The sequence below is a fragment of the Mus musculus genome, chromosome 5, assembly GCF_000001635.26.
Source record: "Mus musculus strain C57BL/6J chromosome 5, GRCm38.p6 C57BL/6J".
In the NCBI taxonomy this organism is placed as follows: domain Eukaryota; kingdom Metazoa; phylum Chordata; class Mammalia; order Rodentia; family Muridae; genus Mus; species Mus musculus.
Window position 1 is genome coordinate 25,245,635 of NC_000071.6, and position 22,046 is coordinate 25,267,680.

The 22,046-nt window shown below is 44.9% G+C and overlaps 1 protein-coding gene across 3 annotated transcripts in view; it reads left to right on the forward strand.

Moving 5' to 3' along the window:
- Nucleotides 1-20,284, forward strand: part of Galnt11 (polypeptide N-acetylgalactosaminyltransferase 11) — a 43,047-nt gene extending 22,763 nt beyond the window's left edge. Inside the window, exons 1-12 of one of the 3 annotated variants that reach the window (NM_001359890.1) lie at nt 739-786; nt 1,820-2,152; nt 3,202-3,325; nt 4,453-4,619; nt 6,390-6,515; nt 9,273-9,522; nt 11,759-11,876; nt 13,178-13,330; nt 16,301-16,519; nt 17,746-17,850; nt 19,328-19,465; nt 19,616-20,284. In NM_001359890.1, coding sequence (NP_001346819.1) covers nt 1,858-2,152; nt 3,202-3,325; nt 4,453-4,619; nt 6,390-6,515; nt 9,273-9,522; nt 11,759-11,876; nt 13,178-13,330; nt 16,301-16,519; nt 17,746-17,850; nt 19,328-19,465; nt 19,616-19,747 — 1,827 coding nt within the window. In that variant the 5' untranslated portion in view covers nt 739-786; nt 1,820-1,857 and the 3' untranslated portion in view covers nt 19,748-20,284. Of the gene's footprint in view, nt 1-697; nt 2,153-3,201; nt 3,326-4,452; nt 4,620-6,389; nt 6,516-9,272; nt 9,523-11,758; nt 11,877-13,177; nt 13,331-16,300; nt 16,935-17,745; nt 17,851-19,327; nt 19,466-19,615 lie in introns of those variants that run through there. The other 2 variants (NM_144908.4, XR_003955624.1) reach the window with 2 other exon arrangements.
- The last annotated feature ends 1,762 nt before the right edge of the window (nt 20,285-22,046 follow it).

Genomic DNA, 22,046 nt, shown 5'->3' on the forward strand with positions numbered 1-22,046 from the left:
TTCTAAGTTTCTGGGCTAATATCCACTTATCAGTGAGTGCATATCATGTGTGTTCTTTTATGATTGGGTTACCTCACTAAGGATGATATTCTCCAGATCCATCCATTTGCCTACGAATTTCATAAATTCATTGTTTTTAATAGCTGAGTAGTATTCCATTGTGTAAATGTACCACATTTTCTGTATCCATTCCTCTGTTGAGGGACATCTGGGTTCTTTCCAGCTTCTGGCTATTATAAATAAGGCTGCTAAAAACTATCTCAATAATGCAAGTTATTGTCATTGCTCCTGGCTAACTTTTAGAACTTGAGTGATGCCCTATTGCTCAAGACAGTACATTTTTGAGTCATAGAACATGGAGAAATCAGCTGGTACTGACCTGGAAACTTTATCCCACTGGCTAGCTTTCATAAAAGTGTTGAAGCTGCTTTATGTGCTATTGAAAAAAAAGAGGAAGGCCTGGCGTGGCTTGAGGAAAACCATCTTTAAACGTCAGTTTTGCTACATAGCTGGTGTGGGTCAAAGCAACATGCCTATGGCCTGACTTCAGCATCCCATGGCCTTCTGAACACGTTGTACTTTTGTTTTTATTGCTGTTTGCTTGTTAGTTGCCTGCCCCTGAGCCAAGATATTAGGCAGTTAAAATATCTTTCTTAGTTGAAACTCAGTGTTTGTCTTAAAGGTCGCTACTCTGCTTTCCCATGATGCAAATCTGTGACTTGTTTTTCCCGGTAAAGCCTTCTCGAACTTTCTTCCAGAATGTTTTCTTGCGCCTGCATTTTTCCCGTACGTATTTAGTTTAAAAGGTACTCCTGGCTGACAGCGGCTCATCAGTCCTTCACAGCCATTCATTTTCAGCATCCTCTTCTTAGTATTGCCATTTTACTTCAGCTTTGAATTACTTTTGTTTTTAACTTGATTTGTGAACTGTCTAGTAGTTCTTGTTTGGCAAATAATTTAGAAACAGAGCTGTTTACCATCTAGGTTGAGGGCATAATCTTGTTCAAGCAATTTATGGTTCACTCATTAACTTGCTTGGTCTGTTTTTTAGGGGGTGATTTTAATTGACTATAGAAATAAGTAATTTATAAGTTGTATCTCATGCAGACTCCATAAATTCATGGCCTTTTAAAAGGTATCATTTCCTTGTCCTTAGCTCACATGTACTATTTTCTGTGTGCTGCTGTTTGTTATGATAGTTGGTTCTGGCTTCGTTTTACATGAAATCCTAAGGAGAGAGAAAAATAGAATTACTAAAACTCTATTTGACATAACTGTTAGAACTAGAATAGGCTCTGGGATAGGTGAAGCCTTTGAATAGAAAGTAGGATTATCCTTTTCAAGTTGTTTATGGGGGTTTTGTTGGCTGTGTTTGAGGTTTTTGAGGAAGTGTATTTGCTTTTAGTTTTGAACTAAGGTCTGAGTTATAGGCCAGTCTTGGAATCCACTGGTTGTAGACCAGGAACTCAGAGTGTCATCTTGCCTCAGCCTCTCAAGTGCTGGGGCTATAGACACGAGACAACATTCCTGCTGTCTTGAATACATGGCCTGCGATGGGACATGCAGTACTTGTACTCCCTTCCTGAAAGTTAGAGCTCAAAACAGTGACCAGACTGAAAGCAGCCCAGAGCAAAGGGGAAGGAGTGTTCATTAACCAGCAGGCAAACATGTCAGCTATTTTGTTCTTCTAAATGTTAACACATTCTGTATTTTTTAAATCTCTGTTAACAATGGGTAGGGTGGTTTGGGAATCGGTGAGTGCATTCAGTAGCTGATTGAGGAGTGTTCTAGGTCTAACATGGCTATCTTTCTTTTTTAGGAAACTGAAAATGGCCTTTGAGCTATGCTAGGTCTATAATGGGAAGCATCACAGTTCGATATTTTTGTTATGGGTGCCTTTTTACATCTGCTACCTGGACAGTTCTGCTTTTCATTTATTTTAACTTCAGTGAAGTGACTCAGCCCCTTAGGAATGTGCCCATCAAGGGGTCTGGGCCCCACGGGCCATTTCCCAAAAAATTCTACCCACGTTTCACTCGAGGTCCAGGTCGGGTATTAGATCCACAGTTCAAAGCAAACAGAATCGACCGTTTGATGAATAATCACATTGAAGATCCAGATAAAGGCCTCTCAAAATCTTCCTCTGAACTAGGTAAGTAATCAGGTCTGTACTTTTTAAATTGTGTGACACCTAAGACTAGAAGTGTGCCATTGTTCCCATAAGTAACAGAGTTGTAATTAAATCTGTACTGGAGCTGCTGACAGGGAAGATGGTTGAGCTCTGAACCCAGAGATCATAGGCGACCCCCCCAACCCCACACCCCAGTTTTTTGAGTTGGGGTTTCTCTGTGCAGCCCTGGCAGTCCTGGAACTTACTCTGTAGACCAGATTGGTCTCAAACTCAGAGATCCTGCCTGCTTCTGCCTCCCCACTGCTGGAATTAAAGGTATGGGCTACCACTGCCTGCCATAGGAACCCTTTTTATATAAAAGCTTATGTGTAAATTTTTGTGGGGCATGGGTATAAAACTGGAGACTACTGTGGTTAATTGGGATGAAATAATCTATTGCTTTTATGGAACATTTTCAGTATTTTTCCTCCGGTCACAGATAAATTTGTCTTGTGATTGTAATAAGATGTTAATTCATTTTTGTTAATTCATTTACTTGGATTTTTTTTTTTTTTTTGAGACATGGTTTGTCTGTGCAGCCCTGGCTGTCCTGGAACTCACTCTGTAGACCAGGCTGGCCTCGAACTCAGAAATCCGCCTGCCTCTGCCTCCCAAGTGCCGGGATTAAAGGCGTGCGCTACCACGCTCCCCACTTTTTTTTTTTTTTTTTTTTTTGCGATAGGGTCTATGTATACCTAGCTGGCCTGGAACTCACCCTGTGGTCCAGGAGAGTAATCTACCTGCCTCTGTCTGAGTGCTGGGGTTAAAGGTATGTGTGTCAACGCATACAATGTTCTTAGCGTAATGGTTTGAGCAGGTATTCAGGGTTCAGGCACACTTGGTGTGCATTAGATTGATAAGTATCTGATGTTGGCCTCAGCTTACTCATTTAAAGCCTGAACCTACAGTCAAGTTGAAAACTGTGGTTGTGTAGTGTGATGATAATGGTGAAGCCAAGGCTCTGGGGAGACCATCGTATCGCAGTGGGTGGTGTGATCATCTTTTTTCAGAGTAACTTCACTCTCTTTCAGGTATGATTTTCAATGAACGTGATCAGGAATTGAGAGACCTGGGCTACCAGAAGCACGCCTTTAATATGCTCATTAGTAACCGCTTGGGATACCACAGAGACGTGCCGGACACCAGGAATGCAGAGTACGCTCCTTATTTCTTCCCTTTCTAAATCTTTTTCTTCTTCAGTTTTGGAGACAGGGTTTCTCTGTGTAGCCTTGGTTTTTCTAGTAGATTAAGATTATTATTTTTCTGTATATATTAATACTGGAGATTAATATGGCAGCAATTAGTTCTTGACCAGCTTTTCCCCCAAGTAACCACACAGAGACCTTTTAATATTTCCAAGCGTTGGGCCTTAGCTGGGCAGACAGACATTCAGCTAGCTCACCTCAGCTAAGCGGAGCCTAGCTCCATCCAGCCATGTGGCTGTGCCTTCCAGGCTGTGGTTATGCCCATCTTCTCCCGTGTGCCTCCTGGCAAAAGGCCTTCCTTCTTATTCTTAGAGCTCCAGTCTCTCTCTTAGGAAGTTCCGACTTCTACTTCTCCCGTGTGCCTCCTGGCAAAAGGCCTTCCTTCTTATTCTTAGAGCTCCTGTCTCTCTCTTAGGAAGTTCCGACTTCTACTTCCTGCCCAGCTAATTGGCCATTATTATTGGCTTTTTATTAAAGTCAATCAGAGAATGCTTTGGATAGGTTAGGAAGGACAGAGACAATTTCACACAGTATACCCCAACACTTGCTCTGTAGACCAGACTAGCCTGGAACTCAGAGATCTACCTGCCTCTGTCTCCTGAGTGCTAGGATTAAAGGTGTGCACCACCATTGCTAGACTGGAGTTTATTCTTTAAGTTGATAACTGTTGTTGGTCAAAGCCACTTATCAAGAAGTTACTATGTCCATGAAAGCTCTTATATCGTCTAAGAATTCAGTTTTCTTAAATCCTTTTTACACTATTGGGTAAAAACTAAAAATTTTGTTGAAGACAACGTTTTCTTACTGTGTTTCCATTGTAAAACCTCATTGAGAGGCTGCACTAACCTAGCACTGCACAGGCAGTGACTTCACCACCTCATTAACTTCTCCACCCAAAGGAAGAAACCACGCCTAAAGGTAAAATCATTAACATAATGTAAAGCAAAGAGTAAACCAGTGCTTTCTAAATGCTTAAACGTCACTATAATGTAAGATAGAAGCTGAACAAGGTAGCAAGAAATTACCTAAGACATTTGCTTCATAAAATACCAGCTTTTCTTGTTTTGATTGTTAAAGGTGTAGGAGGAAGTCCTACCCGACTGACCTGCCAACTGCTAGCATTGTCATCTGTTTCTACAATGAAGCCTTTTCTGCCTTACTGCGGACTGTGCACAGTGTTGTGGACCGCACACCGGCCCACCTTCTTCATGAGATCATCCTTGTGGATGACAGCAGTGACTTTGGTAAGTGATGCTAGGAATGGTCACCGTTCATGGGCTCTTACTCACTGTGTGATGAAGCGACAGCTGGGCTACAGTCTATCCATTGCTATAGGATGATTTTGTAATCTGTCTACAGTGTTATTCAAATATGCCCTGGGGGAATTTCCCTTTGGTTTGCTTTAAAAATGTCCATTATGAATGAAGCTCCAATTCATAGGAGCTTAAGAAGACTTCCACTTGCCCTTCACCCAGTTTCCCGTGTTGGTTGTGTTTCCTACTTAGAGTACAGTGTAAAAAGCAGAGCTCCATAGTGGACAAGTGACAGTTTATCTTTCATGAGTGCTGTTAGCACCAGCACAGCCCTGAGAAATACACTGCACCGCCCAGCAGCCCCTGGTACTCCCCTTAGAGCTGTACTCTGCCTTTGTGCCCCTGAAATCCTTCCCTGGCATCTGGTAACCTCTGATTTTTGTCATTTCAAAAGTGTGATGCAAATGGATATGCAGGTTGTCCCCTTTTCAGATTGGCACTTTTGACATGGTACAGTGTGGTAAACCACACTGTAGAGTAAGTCTGCTACACCAGTTATTTCCAGACTAGAGTGAGCAGCATTCAGAAAGCTATTAGATGTTACCTGAATGCCAGTTTTCTGAGACTCACTATGTATTTTAGGCATCTTTTTTTTAACTGTAGATTTTTGCAAAGAAAAGTTTTATACTGTTTTACCCCTGTTTAGCTCTCAGCTTCCTTCAAGGTGGGTGGGATCCATTTTTACAGAGACGGAGATACAAAAATAAGTGACCTAGCTGGGTGTAGTGGTACATACCTTTAATCCCAGCACTCTGGAGGCAGAGGCAGGCACATCTCTCAGTTCAGGGCCAGCCTGGTCTACTAAGTTCCAGGACAGCCAGGGCTACACAGAGAAACCCTGTCTCAAAAACAAATAAAACAAACAAAAGAAGAAAAGAAGGAAAGAACGAATGAAAGAAAGAGACTTCCCAGAACCTAATTTGAATAGTAGAGTTAAGATTATGCCTAGTCGCCTGGCTTCCAGCTGTTTCCCTTTAGCACAGCACTGCAGGCACAGTGATGGGTGGCCCAGAGAGGCATTTTCCATGTACTCAGCATCATTGGACCGTCTACAGCACTAGCAGAGCTGTACACTTAGGGGCTGATGAGCGAGCACAGCACTCATGAGACCTGGGTAAATAGAGAAACTTTATGGGCAAAATTTTAGAAAAGTTCATAGACACCAAAACTTACCATTTTTGTTTGTTTTGGGTTTTGAGGCAGGGTCTCTTTTTATAGTCCTGGCTGTCCTAGAATTTGCCACACAGACCAGGCTGGCCTTGAACTTACAGAGATCTGCCTGCCTCTGCAACCCTAGTACAAGGGTTAAAGGTGTGTACCAGCACACTCAGCTTGTAAAGACAAGAACATCTTTTTTATAGTCTAGGTTGGCCTCAAGTGGCTTTCAGGGCACTTGAACTTACAACAGTCCTCCTGTCTCAGCCTTGAGTGCTGGGATTGCAGGCAAGAACCTTCACATTTGACTTCATTTCAAACATTTTCTATGGAAATATACGTCTAAGGCTGCAGTTCCTCATGGCTGGGCTCCAGCTTTGCTCCTGGTTTCTCTTCCACAGAGGGGACTAGGATGCTTTATAGTGAGGCCATCTAACACATTTCTTTGATCATGTGTAGATTTTGGCACACATGGCAGATCCATTAGAAATAGAAGATGCTTGCTGTATGTCTTGTGTGGTGTAATAATGGAACTGTCCATTTTAGATGATTTAAAAGGAGAACTGGATGAGTACATCCAAAGATACCTGCCTGCAAAAGTCAAGGTCATAAGAAATATGAAGCGCGAGGGATTGATCCGAGGACGAATGATCGGAGCAGCCCACGCTACAGGTATATCCACGCTGTGGCTCTGTGGTGCTGGGCACCTACAGAGGTACACAGAAAGCCATACAAGACGAGCTACTGTTCTGTTGCTTCGAAGAGACACCATGTACAAGGCAACTTAGAAAAGAAAGCATTTAATTTAGGGCTTATGACTTTAGAGGGTTAGGCCATGCGTGACAGCAAGCAGGCAGACATGGCACTGTAGCAGTAGCTGAGAACTTAATCTGATCCTCAAGAAAGAGGCAAAGACACAGCTAACGAGGCCTGCCGGGGGCCTTTGAAACCTCAGAGCCCACCTCTAATAACACACCTTCTCTGACAAGGCTGTACCCCCAATCCTTCTTAAACAGCTCCACCACTGGGGACCAAACAGTCAAACATGAGCCAGTGGGAACCACTCTCATTCACACCCCCACACCACATTTTCATTGGCTGTTGCCCAAAGGAATGAAGAAGAGTTCTGTCTGAAACGATTTTATAACTGCCTTGCTGCCCCAAAGCACAGAGTACAGAGATCGCTGCTTGAACCCTCACTGGCCTTTTTCTGTAGTGGCCTCTCAGTTAATTATTGGCCTCTCAAACAGGTTTCTTATCTTGCTTGCTTACATAAGTAGAAAAGTCCAAGCCAACATGTAACTGAACTTTTAAAAATTAAATATAGAAACACTTAATCTCCAAACTACTTGACTTGAATTATGCTAATAACTGTTAGTGTGGAGTGCACATCTCTGGAGTCAGTATCAGGATTCCACTTGGTAAATCAGATTGATTCCCACACTGGTCCTGGGAGGTGTTCAAGCTTCCATCATCCACCATATGCTAATCTCTCCCTGAAAAGCAAAGAACAGGTGCAGCCTTCTGCAGAAGTCACACGAGTGACTGCCTTTCGTTCCTTTTGGTTTCTTTGATTTGGTTCCAGGCTGGCTTCATTCTTGCTCGATAGCTGAGCCGGTCTTTACCTGTGGCTCCTGCTTCTGCCGGTGCTGGGATCACAGGCGTGCACCACCACGCCTGGCTGCATCACTTCCTTCCATACTTACCTAGAAAGACAGGGGTGGAAGATTGCCATTGCTGACTTCCTCTTATTGATTATGATAAGTTACTCATGGACATATCAGAAATCATGAGGGCAGTTTGACAAGTCCTTACTGGAGTGGGTCCCTCATAGTGGTGTCACTTACTTCCTGCTGTAAGCGTCTCTGTTTCAGAGTCCCCACCCCCCCTCCACAGCCCAGTTGAGTACTGGGCACTGCCAGTCCACTGTAGCATGGCCTGTTTTACTTGCTGGGCTTAGTTGGGACTTCACTTTGGGAATTTTGTCTTTTTCTCTAAAAACCTACCAAGACCTGAAGCAGCAGGCATTAAGGAGAACAGCCTTTCTGCATCCAGTGCCTGGGTCTGCATCTCCAGGGTTTCAGCCAAAGACTGAGGAAGTTGGCCCTGCTGGGTCATTAGAGATGGTGAGCAAAAGACAGCCGAGGAGCCTTGGGAACTATGCTGTTGGCTCCGTTCAGCTATGGCATAGGATTTGCCAGGGTCAAGCCGGTGTGAGGTCACTACTGCCTGTTTGGTGTGGCCAAGTGGAATCTTACTGCATTCAGTTAATTAACTTGTCCTCATGGAAAAAGCAGTCCTCCCAGGGTTAGGGAAGCTTTGAAGACAGTTCTTGTTATGGAAGCCCTGACCTCATTTCCTGTTGAGCATGGCTGGTGCTCAGGAGGATGCCTTCTCCTGCATTAGGTAGCAGCTGGATGTTATGTGTCCTCATTTAAGTGGACAAACAGGCAACTATGTGACTAATTTGCTGTTATCACTGAAAACTTTGGGGTATTTTTGTCAATAATCAATGTTTTGAGAAGTCCTGTCAAATCTATTTTTTTTTCAAGAAAGGGTTTCTCTGTATAGCTCTGGCTGTCCTGGAACTCACTTTGTAGACCAAGGCTGGCCTCAAACTCAGAAATCCGCCTGCCTTTGCCTCCCGAGTGCTGGGATTAAAGGTGTGCGCCACCAAGCCCGGCCTGTCAAATGTATTTTGATGCTGCTCTCTGGTAACATTTCAGGTTTCTCAAGGAAATTTGGAGTTATTCAAACCAACAGTTTTTAACCTTGCTCACATTTATCAAAACTCAAAGAGAACAAGATGAAGTTTTTATCATTTATATCTTGCTAATGGACTCCTTTGAGCCCTGTGGGAAGTGGTGAGAAGGGAGCTGGAGGTAGCACATGGAGAAACCCAGGGAAAGGTAAAGTGTATGGAAGGCAGCCCACTGGGATTGGCACAGCAGCTGGAATTCCACCCTGCAGGCCTCATCCTCTTTCCAGAAAGCATAGTGTAGTGGTCACCAGTTCTCAGTGACACTGAGCCATCGGTGACAGTAATGGTCTCTAAGGCAAGAATGAACTAAATAGATACATTGAGTAAAATGACTAATAAAAGTGGACTCTGCACAGCTGGCCACTGTCCCTGCACCAGAACACTTTGGGTCTGCCTGTCAATAGAAGAGCCTCCTGAGTTGCCTGACAGCTTGTTGGGGCCGTGCATGTAGTTTGTGCCCTCTCTGAGGAAAGTGTACATTTCAGAAAAAACTCTTGGCCATAGGACTTCCCCTGAACCCTGTTGGCAGTGCAGAGGGTGGTTTCTTGGTGGGGGTGGTCATGGTGGCCATCCATAGCCTGTATATAACATGTCCACCCACGTTGGTCAGCTGTACTTTGGTCAAGTGTGAAGCGTCACTCTTGTATCTTCTCCCTTCACCTCTGCAGGAGAAGTCCTGGTGTTCCTGGACAGCCACTGTGAAGTGAATGTGATGTGGTTACAGCCCCTGCTGGCCATTATCCTTGAGGACCCACACACAGTGGTGTGCCCCGTGATTGACATCATCAGTGCAGACACACTCGCTTACAGCTCATCCCCAGTAGTTCGGGGAGGTTTCAACTGGGGGCTGCACTTCAAGTGGGATCTAGTTCCCGTATCTGAGCTGGGAGGCCCTGACGGCGCCACGGCCCCAATAAGGTAAGAGCAGTTGGAAGAATCCCACTAGCCTTTCTTTAGAAAAGAACAGTATATTAAAGAAAAGTGATTCTTAGTAAGGGGCAAAGGAATGACTAAATTTACCCAGCAAAAACAATTTTAAGTCTGGCAGTGGCGATGCACACCTTTAATCCCAGCACTTAGGAGGCAGAGACAGTCAAATCTATGAGTTTGAGGCCAGCCTGGTGTATACAGCATTACAAAAGAGACCCTGTCTCAAAACCACAACACATTTTGGTTTTGGTTTTTTGTTTGTTTGATACAGGGTTTCTCTGAGTAATAGCTCTGACTGTCCTAGATCTCACTCTGTAGACCAGTCTGGCCTCCAAGTCAGGTCATCTGCCCCTGCCTCTCGAGTGGTGCTGGGATTAAAGGTGTGCACCACCGCACCTGGCCCAGTGAGGTTTCTTACGTGGTGTAGGTTTGTATGAGCCCAGGCAAGAATCAGTCACTGTCAGTTGCCTGTGAGTGCTGTGTAGCTGGTAGGGGCCGTGAATAGGTAACTGTTGTCTGGGGTACTGTGGGCTCTGTGTGCTGTGGTCTGTATCACTCATCTCCAGGTCATCACCAGAGGCTGCAGAGATCTGCATCTGAGACCACAAGTGTATTAGATTCCAAATGTTTTTTTTTGCATTTTAGAATATTTGCATCCCTGTGATTGGATATTCAAGATGAGACCCAAGGCGTACTGCAGTAAACTTGTGCTTTCACACACTTTCTCAACAAGAAGTCACATCTGTCTTTTTTGTTTTTGTTTTTGTTTTTTAATTTTTTCCTATAATATATTTTGGTCATATTCTTTCTCTTCAACTCCTCCCAGATACCTCCTTACCCACCCAACATCATATTCTTTCATAAAAAATAAACACACACAAAAAAACAAAGCACACATGAAAATACACACACATACCCAAAGAATCTGTTTTGTGTTGGCCAATTATTCCAGTGCCTGGGGCCTGCTTTGGGTGTGGTTGATATACCAAGTGTCACTCCATTGATGAAAACTTGCCTTTCCCTGACAACTGTCAATTACAAATACTGTCTTGACTGTCTTATTTTTGATTCCTTTGAAAGTCCTTTTTAAAAAGCGTTTTCCAGATATTTATAAGTAGGTTTTGTTGTTTTAAAGACAGATGGGGCTCATGTCATGTAACTGCCGTACCTGGTTTATGTAATACTGGGGACTGAAACTAGAGATTTCTGCCTGCTGTAAACTCCCTTACCAGCTAAGCCCCATCCAAGCCCATGTGTAAATGTTTCTAAGAGCATCTACTTTTCTCCCAAGCTTTCAGTCTTGCCTTCTGTCTTGAGTGTATTGAATAGTTACTTTGAAGTCCGTTTGATACCTTCATAATTAAAACTTCTTTACGTCTCCACATTATTGTGGGCTGTTTCTCTTTTCTGTGATTTAGCTCCCGCATTGCGTGATTCCTCGTCTGTCTGTCCTTTTGCTAGACATTCTGGAGTCCTTGCTGAGTGTGCTGCCTCTCTTCTATAGGCTCACCAGGATTCCTGAACTCCAGAGCAAGGGCTCAGAAGCCTGGAAGTTGGGATTAAGCCTTTAGGTAGTGTCTGCTGCAGCTTTTCTTATTGCAAGACAGCCGCAATCTAAGCTTTAATGGCATTGTCCTTTGCTGGCAAGCTGCTGTGGGGGATGGAGGAACCCTCATGTATTTTAGCAGTTATCAGCATCCCTGGCCTAGAGCAGATGTTAGCACTAGCCTCCACCCCACCCACATGCCAGGCACAATGACTAAATATGTAGAGTTCTGAAAATGCTCTAACATTACAGATGTCACCGCTGGCACAGCCATCCACTTTGAGAGCCACTCCTGATGTCTGTCTTACTCAAAAGTTTGAGATTTTTTTGTGGTAGGTCCTGGAGTCAATTTTTGTTCCCCTCTACCAGGCCCTCAAAAGGAATTATAGTCATTGCCTTTGGTTCCTTTCAAAGTCAATTACAGTAAGAAAGGTACCTCAATACTTAGAACATAACCTTATGCCAGATACCTCATATAGCCTCAGCAATCCAGAAAATTCCAGTGTGTAACCCAGCCTCTTCCCTATTAGACGACCATGTTTCTTTCTTATCTGTTATCCTCTGTTGTTACCTCTTTTGTAATGACAGCTAATCTTCTGTGCCCCAGAGTCTCAGGGACTTTGTAAATAGTTGGTAACTGGTCCTATTGAATGAGCACAGGCTGTGGTTCTTTTCTAGGTCACCTACAATGGCTGGAGGCTTGTTTGCCATGAACAGACAGTATTTCAATGATCTTGGACAGTATGACAGTGGCATGGATATCTGGGGAGGAGAAAATCTGGAAATCTCATTTCGGGTAATTTTGATTTTGTGTGTGATCTGTTCCTAAATTGCTTGTAGTAGAATCTGATAGCAGTTCAAGGGCAGAGAGAGCAGGTGGGCCCCGCAAACCACTCTGAATCTGTAAGCATGGCTGTTTGTAATTTAGAAACATACCACAGTTTTTCTCCATAACCTTTCAGGTTGAACGCTTATATAGAAATCAGTAGTTCAGCTTTCTTTCCTAGCAAAAGTAAGTGAATCTCACAAACGTTAAGTATGTATTCACATGACATGGCATGACATGACATGACATGGCATGCATATGGAGGTCAGAGGACAGTTTGCAGGAAATCGTTCTCTGCTTCTACCACGTAGGTCTTGGGGATTGAGTCTAAGTTGTAAGACTTTTCTGCACGTGCCGCCCTGTCTCTCAGCCCTGGAACCAAGTTCTTACGCGTGTGCTCTTGTGCCCATGTGGAAGCACAGTGGATAGGAGCTGCCCTCTCCTTCTGCCATGTGGGTCCTAGGGATTGAACCTGAGTCACGAGGCTTGGTGGCAAGCCGTTTTACTCACTGAGCCCTCTTGCCAGCCTTAGAATCAAGTTCTTTTGAATTTAATCACTCTGTATAGTTTATGTTAAAAATATTTTTGCTGGGGAGCTGGCTCAGTGGTCAGAGCACTTACCCTGCAAGGAAGCGTAAAGGAGTCTGGATCCCCACAGCCAAGGTAAACGCCAGGCTGGGCTGGCTCCTCACTGTAACTGGAGCCTTGGGAAGCAGAGCAAGCCGGCTAGTGCGAGCCGCCAGACAGGGGAGCTGGGTGTGACTGAGACCCTGCAGCAAAGGTATGAGGCAGAAGAGAGACAAAGGAACCACCCCTTCCCCAGATATAATTTTTATTTAGTTTACGTAAACGGGTGTTTTGTATGCGCGTATATCTGCACACCAGAAGAGGGCATCAGATCCCATTAAAGGTTGTGAGCCACCCATTTGGTTGCTGGAAATTGAACTTAAGACCTCCGGAAGAGCAGCCAGTGCGCTTAACTGCTAAGCTACCTCTCCATCCCAAGGTTCCCAGTATTCTTAGGCCTCAGTGTTCACTCTCATGTATGGCATGCGCATTTGTAAGTTCAGATGTTCCTTGTCCTTAAATCCTTAAGAGCAACCAAAGATGATAACATTTTTAATTTCAGAAGGACCTAATTTGTAGGTGCCCCCCACTTTATATCTAGTAAGATAAGCATCTGTAAGCTGCATAGCCACCATTCATAAAGGGTCAGTCATGAAGATGTGCGCTGCTTCGGTCTGACAGCCATCCTGTTTGCTTCTGGCTAGATCTGGATGTGTGGCGGCAAGCTCTTCATCCTCCCTTGCTCAAGAGTAGGACACATTTTCCGAAAAAGGCGACCGTACGGATCTCCGGAAGGCCAGGACACCATGACACACAACTCCCTGAGACTGGCACATGTCTGGCTGGATGAGTACAAGGTGAGTGAGTCTGGCCATTGCTTTGCTGGTGCCTTCCTGCCTCTCTTGCCTGAGTCTCCTTGGCTGACCTTCGCTGCTAGGCTGTTCCTCTCTGGGCTTCTTCTCACCAGGATTCCCTCAGGTTTGGTTTTCACTCTTTTTGACATTACAAGCATCGGAAGCAGTTCTGTGTGTGTTCTGGACCTCACTGATCGCTCAGCGTTGCTTTCCCGTTTCTATACTACCTCCTACAGCTTTGTTTTCTCTGCAGCCTCTTTATCATGATTTACATGTCAATTTTGGAGCATTCTGTCACACCAGAAAGAAACGCTGTACGCTTTAGGTGTCACCTCTGTCCACAGCCCTAGACAATGGCGTATCTGTCTCCTGGCTCCCTCCACAGTCTCTGATACAGCTTTCACATGTTTGTACCCTTTCCTGTGGCTTTCACTGAGCACTTGTGTTTAGCCTGGCCTGGGTTGCAGCTGTTCTCGGCACTTCACTACTTCCTATTGCTCAGGGATACTCTGTCCACCATTTTATGGGTATTTGGGTTGCTTCCATGGATGTTTGTTTGTTCGTTTGTTCATTCTCATCCTCTCTCTCTCTCCCTCTTCCCTCTCTCTCCCACTCTCTCTCTGGTTTTTTGAGATAGAGTTGATTGGAGCCTTGGTTGTCCTGAAACTTGCTTTGTAGACCAGGCTAGCCTCAAACTCCCAGCGACTCACCTGCTTCTGCTTCCTGAGTGCTGGGATTTACCATGAACAGGTTGCTGTGATTCGTTGTGTGCAGTTGCTATTGTCATTGGTCTCCATCTCCATCCTTCAGCCTTCACGTTCATACATGCACAAGCATACCTGGCTAAGTACCTGAGCTCTGGCTTTGGAAACAAAGCTGACTAGGGGAATGTAATCTGCAGCCCTAGAAGGTAAATGGCAGCAGATGCCCAGGCCTTGACGTGCTGAGGAGGAGGAAGCTGGGCTCCAAGCATGCCAAGGCTGTTTGTCTCCTCCCTCTCCTAACCCAGAGCTCTGTGGAACTCAGCTCCTTGTATATTATTATTCTCTTGTCATGGAAGTTGCCAAAATGGAGAGTAGAAGGCCTTTGTTATGTGGGTTTGAGCAGGGGGACCTTGAGAGAGAGAGAGCTCTGTCAATGATCCATGCCACATTTCCTTGGGCGCTCTAGTGTCAGCTCATCGGATGGCTCCTTTTTCCTCCCTGATGCTGATTTTCCCAGGCAGCAGTGTGAGCAGAGTGCTGCGCTGTACTGCTCTCCAGGAGCGCTGCATATGACACCCGGCAGCATCTTCTCAAATCGACCCCAGTCATGGAAATGATCAAATTCCACTCTCAAGTAAAAGATTGGAAGAAAAAAAAGTCTTCAGGACTTGGTCGCCTCTAGTCCCAGTAGAGACAGATGATGTTAAGGCCAACCTTGTCTACATAGTGAGTTTTAGTTCAGCCAGGGATATACAGTGAGTCCCGGTTTCAGAAGCAACACACAATAAAAGCCGTTATAAGCTGTAAGTGTGCCACTAGGTGAAGTGTATCAGTGTTTGGAAAGACTGCAGAGCCGTAGACCAGCGTTTCCAAGTGACTAGTACGTGTTTTCTAAGTCTTGCACGTGTAAGAAGATCATCCAAAGAGAACACAAAGCCAAATGTGCATTTCACTGGTATGATTCTTTTTTTTTTTTAAACATTTATTTATTTATTATATGTAAGTATACTGCAGCTTTCTTCAGACACCCCAGAAGAGGGAGTCAGATCTCCTTACGGGTGGTTATGAGCCACCATGTGGTTGCTGGGACTTGAACTCGGGACCTTCAGAAGAGCAGTCAGGTGCTCTTACCCGCTGAGCCATCTCACCAGCCCTACTGGTATGATTCTTTTTTTTTTTTTGGTTTTTCGAGACAGGGTTTCTCTGTATAGCCCTGGCTGTCCTGGAACTCACTCTGTAGACTTTGTAGACCAGGCTGGCCTCAAACTCAGAAATCTGCCTGCCTCTGCTTCCTAAGTGCTGGGACTAAAGGCGTGCGCCCCCACGCCCGGCTTGGTATGATTCTTATTTACTGTGGTAACTATGAGTTATAAGTTAGGCGTGCTGCTGTGTGGTGGTGATCCCAGTGCTGGGGTGGCTGAAGCAGGACTATTAATTAGAAGCCAGTCTAAGCTGCATGTTTGCACTGTTCAAAAAAAAAAAACTACAAAAAACTGTTATTGTATTAAATATTTAATGCAAGAATAACTACAATTACTTGTAATAGGAATTTAAAAATATTTCTTCTGTCTCAACTACATTTTCTCATGAGGCTGTATTTTTAAAACAGTGAGATGGCTCAGTGGCTAAAGTGCTTGCTGTTCAAGTCCTGAGTCTTACCTAAAGGTGGAGAGAGCCAGCCCCACAGAATTGTACTGACGGCCACACATTCTCCAAGGCACGCGGCCCACATCACCATAATAGCACTTTCTGATTAAAACAACACGGCAACAGGGTGATGCATGTGAGCCACCTAATAAAAACCACAAGGTTTTGTATTGAGAAAGAGTTTCTCTTAATTAAAAACCTAAAACTACATTGAGGTCTTTTATTTTTTATTTTGGTTCGTGGTGATGTTTTTGAGAGTCTAGACTGGCGTGCAGCTCCCTCGGGAGAGCAGGCTGGTTTTGAAGTCACAGAGATATGCCTACTCAGCCTCTCTAGTGCTGAGGTTAAAGGGGTGCGCAGCCATGCCTGGCTCAGTTTTAATTGTTAACAAGGTCAGGATACATAGCTAAGGATCCTGAATCAACTCATGTTGAGAGTAGGAGATTAGACGCTAGAGTTTGCCAGTCACTCATCTGATACATAGTCTGCTGACTTAGAGTTTCCCATTGTCTTCTGTGAAACGGAATTTATTGAGTTTATGTTATGGTAGTGACATTAAGAAAACCCAGGACTCCTCACTGAATATATATTTCTAGCAAATTTCATTCTCTTTTAAACCTAGGAGCAATATTTTTCCTTAAGACCTGATTTGAAGAACAAAAGCTTCGGGAATATCAGTGAGCGTGTTGAATTGAGGAAGAAACTGGGCTGTCAGTCATTCAAGTGGTATTTGGATAATATTTACCCTGAGATGCAGATACCTGGCCCGAATGCCAAACCTCAGCAGCCCGTTCTCATCAACAGAGGACCCAAGCGCCCCAGAGTCCTGCAGCGTGGAAGGGTGAGCTGGCAGTCTTGAGGGCTCCCTGGGGAGGAGGGGCAGGGAGAGATTGGGGTGCTGTGATAGTAGAAATGGAATGTTCTCTTTGGGGCCTTCTTTCTGCTTGAGTAGAAAAGCTTAGAGATCTTAAACGTGTTTGCGGTTTTCACTAAGGGCAAGGGCCTTACTTACCTGTGCTCCCTGCCTTGGAGGGACTGAGACCTTTTGTAGGTTGTGCTGTCTTCCAAGAGCAGAGACACAATCGGGAACACAGGCAGTGTGAGGCCCGAAGGACCCTTCCCAGGGATAAGCAGGAATGCAGCAGCTGTTCCTGTCGAGACTCAGCTCTTGGAGCCGACTGCAGACAGAGACTGAGGCGACAGTTCATCAGTGTGACCTGTAGTAAGGTTTCACACCAGCACATGGCACTCCTGAGGTTAGCAGAAGGCACACCAGACCCTTTCAGTCAAGTTTACAGCTTAGGGGGCTGCCCTCTAAGTTACATTGTCTAAGTCATTTCTAAAACTGGCTTTCTGGAGGCTGGGGAGATGGCTCAGTTGATAAAGCACTTTGTAGCCCAGTGTGGGGATCAGAGTTTCGGATCTTTAGGACCCATGTAGACACTGGGCAGGTGTGGTGGTCTACTTGTAATCCCAGTGCTTGGAAGGCAGAGACAGGATCCTTAGAACAAACCCAGCTGATGAGCTCTGGGTCTGGGAGACCCTGTGTGTGCCTCAGTGACCAAGGTGGTGGTAGGGAATCTTGCATGAGCATGCACACACAAAGGTGTGCTCGTCCACACCTGTGCAGACAGCACACACACTGCTGTTCTTATCTCCCTCTTTAACTTCCTAAGGGCATAGCTCCCAGCTTTTGTATTTTAGGAGAACTGAGCCTAGTACTTTTCTCCTCATTTATAAAGCCCCAGACAACTATCTAGGAGTTTACTGGGTGTTCTAAGAAAAGGCAAATATTTTGTGCCCATATAGTTGATAACCTTTCCAGCATAGAGCTTTCCAGATCAGCATGTACATAGGGTTTTGTTCTTTAGTCCAGGCTGTCCACATATTCATGATCTCCTGCCTCAGCTCCATGACTGCTTGAATGACAGGCCCAACTCACCATGCTTGGCTTTATTTCTTCATCTTCATCTTAGTGCTGCGTGGGTGCTTTCCTGGGACTGTGGACAGCACTTCCCACTCTGCCTGCATGGGAGGGAGTCCCAAGGGCACTGTCTTCTTTTGCAGCTCTACCACTTGCAGACCAACAAATGCCTGGTGGCCCAGGGCCGCTCCAGCCAGAAAGGAGGCCTAGTGCTGCTTAAGACCTGTGACTACGGAGACCCAACTCAGGTGGGTCACACCTCCCCGTGCACAGTCACCCGGGGGAAGGGAGCACCGTCCTGAAGGTTAGAGATCCTTGACAATGGCTGCAATGCCACTAGTGGTTAAGTGGCAAGGGAAGTGCTCTTCTTCAAACCTTAAAGTCCTCAATAGATGAACCAGAGTCAGATTTTTCTGACCAGTTTATGGCTTTTAGGGGACACCACAACAGAATTTTGATTCATTTCATCCACTTAATTTCACTTAGTTTGTCTTTTTAATATTAAAATGTAAGCAGATAATTTATTTTGATTTGTTACTGTTCAGGCTGGCAGCATAACCTAACAGTGATTTAGACCACAGGCGCTGTCAGGACTGGCCTGTGATGGCCATTCCATTTTAGAGTTAGCATTGGTATCACATAGGAATAGAAGGAAACACTTGGCCATTTGATAAGTAGAATGTATACCTGGATATTTCTAGAATAGACTGCTTAAGAAAAATGGTTAGAGCACACACACATGGGGCAGTCAGTTTTTGACTCATGTATGGAACTGAGGATAGCAGGTGTCTTTCCCCACTGAGCCAGACCAGGCACGAGTTAACTGGTTAAATGTGCTTTGTTGTTACACTGATACTGCTGCTCCTTGCATAATAAACAGTGCAGTTCCTTGGCTGTACTGGCTTCAGGTGGCCAGTGCAGGGCCTGAAGCAAGACTGGGTGTTCTAGCACCTGCTGCAGAGTGTCTCACTGAAAAATACTTACCCTGTTTGAGGCTGGAGCCTGAAACCAAGAGCATTTGCATTTACATCCAAGGGAAACCCTGCTTCAGGGTGACCCAGGTAAAATCCATCATCTTGCAACAGACATTGCTACCTGAAATGGGGTGTGGCACTCTGCAGAAGGTCTGGGCTAGAACAGCTTATGCACACCACTACCCAGCAGATGGGCAGTGGTAAAACATCAGCTTGTCATGGTCTTGCCCACACCTCCTGAGCTCTCTGATGCTTTACAGGGCTGTGACCAGACTCTAAAACTGGAAACAATTTACAATGATGTGATCACTTAAATTCAGTTAAATCAGTGGGCCACTGCCTGGGTTCCTTTGGAATAACACTGTGTTAAGGTGGCCGAGAAGAGAAAGAGGAGTGGCTTGCTTTGGCCTCAGTTTTGGAGGGCTCTGATCATGGCTGATGTTCACGTGTGTGATGTCATGAGGCCACAGCAAAGGGGGCAGTTGTGGAAGCAAATGACAGAGGAAGCTCTTCAAGGCCTGTTCAAGAGTGAAAGGGAGAGAAGGGCAGCACTTCAAGGACTCCCTAGTGACCCAGGGGCAGAAGGCCTCCTTCACCTCCCAATTGACTGAGATGGTTGCGGTGGTGCTGGGGCCGACCAGTGTGTCTGCTTGTGGAGACTACACGGAACACACTGAAGCCTTATCCAGGCCGCTGCAGTACCTAAAGCAGCACTTGTTCTTTAAAGTAATTTTTTTGCTTTTCTTACTAGGTCTGGATTTATAATGAAGACCATGAATTGATTTTAAACAACCTCCTTTGCCTTGACATGTCAGAAACTCGCTCATCGGATCCACCCCGACTCATGAAGTGCCATGGGTCAGGAGGATCCCAGCAGTGGACCTTTGGGGTGAGAAGCTTGCTTATAAACAAGGTTCCTTGTTTATAAGGAGGACAGGAACCTGGGCTTTATCTAGTCCTGATGTTCCTGCATCTTCCCTGCATGCTACAAGAATATTTGTTTTTACATAAAAGCAAGTCCTTTTTCTTTCCCCTTCAGAAGAACAACCGGCTGTACCAAGTGTCCGTTGGGCAGTGCCTGAGAGTTATGGACCTGATGGATCAGAAGGGCTACGTTGGCATGGCGATCTGCGATGGCTCCTCCTCTCAACAGTGGCGTCTAGAAGGTTAAAGGTGGGCCCTGGCTGGACACAACATAATTCACCTGGTTTTGTCATGCCTGCCATAAATCAAGGTGCTTTAAGGTTGCTGACTGCAGCAGACAAGAACCTTGGTGGAGGGCGACCATCTCAGGAGCGCCACTGGGATTTGGGTTTACTTCCGAGCTGCTGTTAAGGGATTCTTGTTTATCCAGGGAAAACAGAAAATAATTCTAAAGAGTTGGGTCTACAGAGTATAAACCCAGGAAGTAGGCATTTGTATTCATATTTATGTTTTTCGCATTCTCCCTTGGAGATGGAATTGTTTCTGTCCAATCAGGAACTTGTCACAATTTCCTTTCATAGAGGACTTCATAAGAGATTTTTTTCTATTTCTATCATGCCTAATGTTCCAAATAGATTTTAAAAACTGGTTGAGTGCATATTACTTTTAGCTTCAGAAGATATCATGTATATTTAAGAGGCATTTAACTATTATAAATTATTTTGATGACTTAATATTGTCTGTCTACATTAAATAAAGGATCTTTTTGATCATTTAACTAGGATGTTTGACTCTTCTATCTCTGTCTTGCTTTGGGGCCAGCCTATTGTCTGGATGACTTGGGAATATAGCTGATGGCCTGTTAAGCTAGACAGCAGTTGCAAACTTCAGGAAGTGGCAGTTCCTTAGCTTGACCTGAGTGAATTTGGATACACCAGTTTGCCTGTGAAACTCTCTTTTCAAACTCCTAAGTGGAAAGATCTTAGAGAAAAATCTCCCTGTTGTAGACTTCAAAGGTCAGCTGGTCCATTTAGGAAACAAAAGGCAAGAAGTGGATTTAAACCCAGCAGTGACCACATTGAATGCCGTGTTACTGAACACAGGAGTGGGTTCCTTCAGAAGAGTGGATAGAAAGGCAAGAGCAACTGCAGCTCCGACAGAAAGGAATGGATGGGCAGGCGTTACTGTGAATGGACATAATCCACATATCTGCGTGATGGAGCTGTGTTAACATGGAGGTTTCAGCAGGGAGTGCTATTAGAGGTAGAAAGGGGTCTTTCATCCACAAGAAATAATCCCAAACATTTCTATAGCTAACAGCTTCCAAATACATGCTGCCAGAACTAGAAATTCCAACAAACATATCTGCCTACAATTACGGTGAGACATTTCAGCATGCCTTTTAAAACCTGACAGACACCTTGACAATACATACTATTGCTAAGTTGACCTGGTTGGGAAACACTCCACTCAACACCAGAACCCATGTTCTCATGTATGTCAGGTCCACGTATGTCTATGTCAGGTAAACTACAGTCCAAAGTATCAAATAAAAATCAACTATAAGACCTCTAGATAGTTTGAAACTGATCCACTTCCACTTGTGGGTAGAAGACAAATGAAAAAGGTGGTTGAAAACAGCCGAGTGTATGATATGCTAACAAATTCCTTGGACAATTGAGATTAAATCTTAAAATCCTATCTTAGATAGAAAAAAGTACATTTGAAGCTCAAGGTAGAAGTAAATATGAAATGTCAGAACAGAAATGAAATAGGAAACAAAATTATTCATATAGCAAGCTGGCTTGCCAGTGCAATTGATAGTCCTCTAGTTAAGATGAGACTTGGTGGGATCAGGAACGAGTGGCAAGCAGCCCGAGGGCAGAGCAGAGTGCAGCCCTGGAGAGGTGGGCAAGCCTTACACACACAACCACACTATTCCTGCTGCTCAGCCAAGGGGCTCAGAAACACTGAGGGCAGCACTTAAGATGTCCACAGCAGCTTTCATTTATTATCCAAAGTGGAAAAAAAGTGGCAAGAACAGTTTGGCAGGATATGGTAACTCAGCAAAAACGCTGCCTGGAGAATGAAGAGAGGTAGGAAGAGCTTGTCACCAGACCTCTGAGCCAGGAAGAACAGCACAGTATATATCCACCAAAGGGCTTCGTGAGACCCTCTGAAGAGTGTGGGAAATAATCCAAGGGTCCTCACCAGATGACAGTGTCCACTCCTGTGCGCTCAGTTTAGGCTTCTTTGACATAACCTTCCACAGCACCAGTGGGACAGATGATCCACCAGCCGCCAGCTCATACAAGTGTGCTCATTTGTGTAGAGTTCTGGCAGACAGCTTATTTGTTGTACATGGAGCTAACCATTACCTATGAAGTTAAAAGTTTAGTCTACATAAAAGTGTTGGTAGGAGGAGGGGAGAGCTGGAAGTGGAAGGAGAAGTCCTCAGCCTGGGCTGGAGAGATGGCTTAGCAGTTAAGAGCACTGACTGCTCTTCTGAAGGTCTTGAGTTCAAATCCCAGCAACATGGTCCGTAA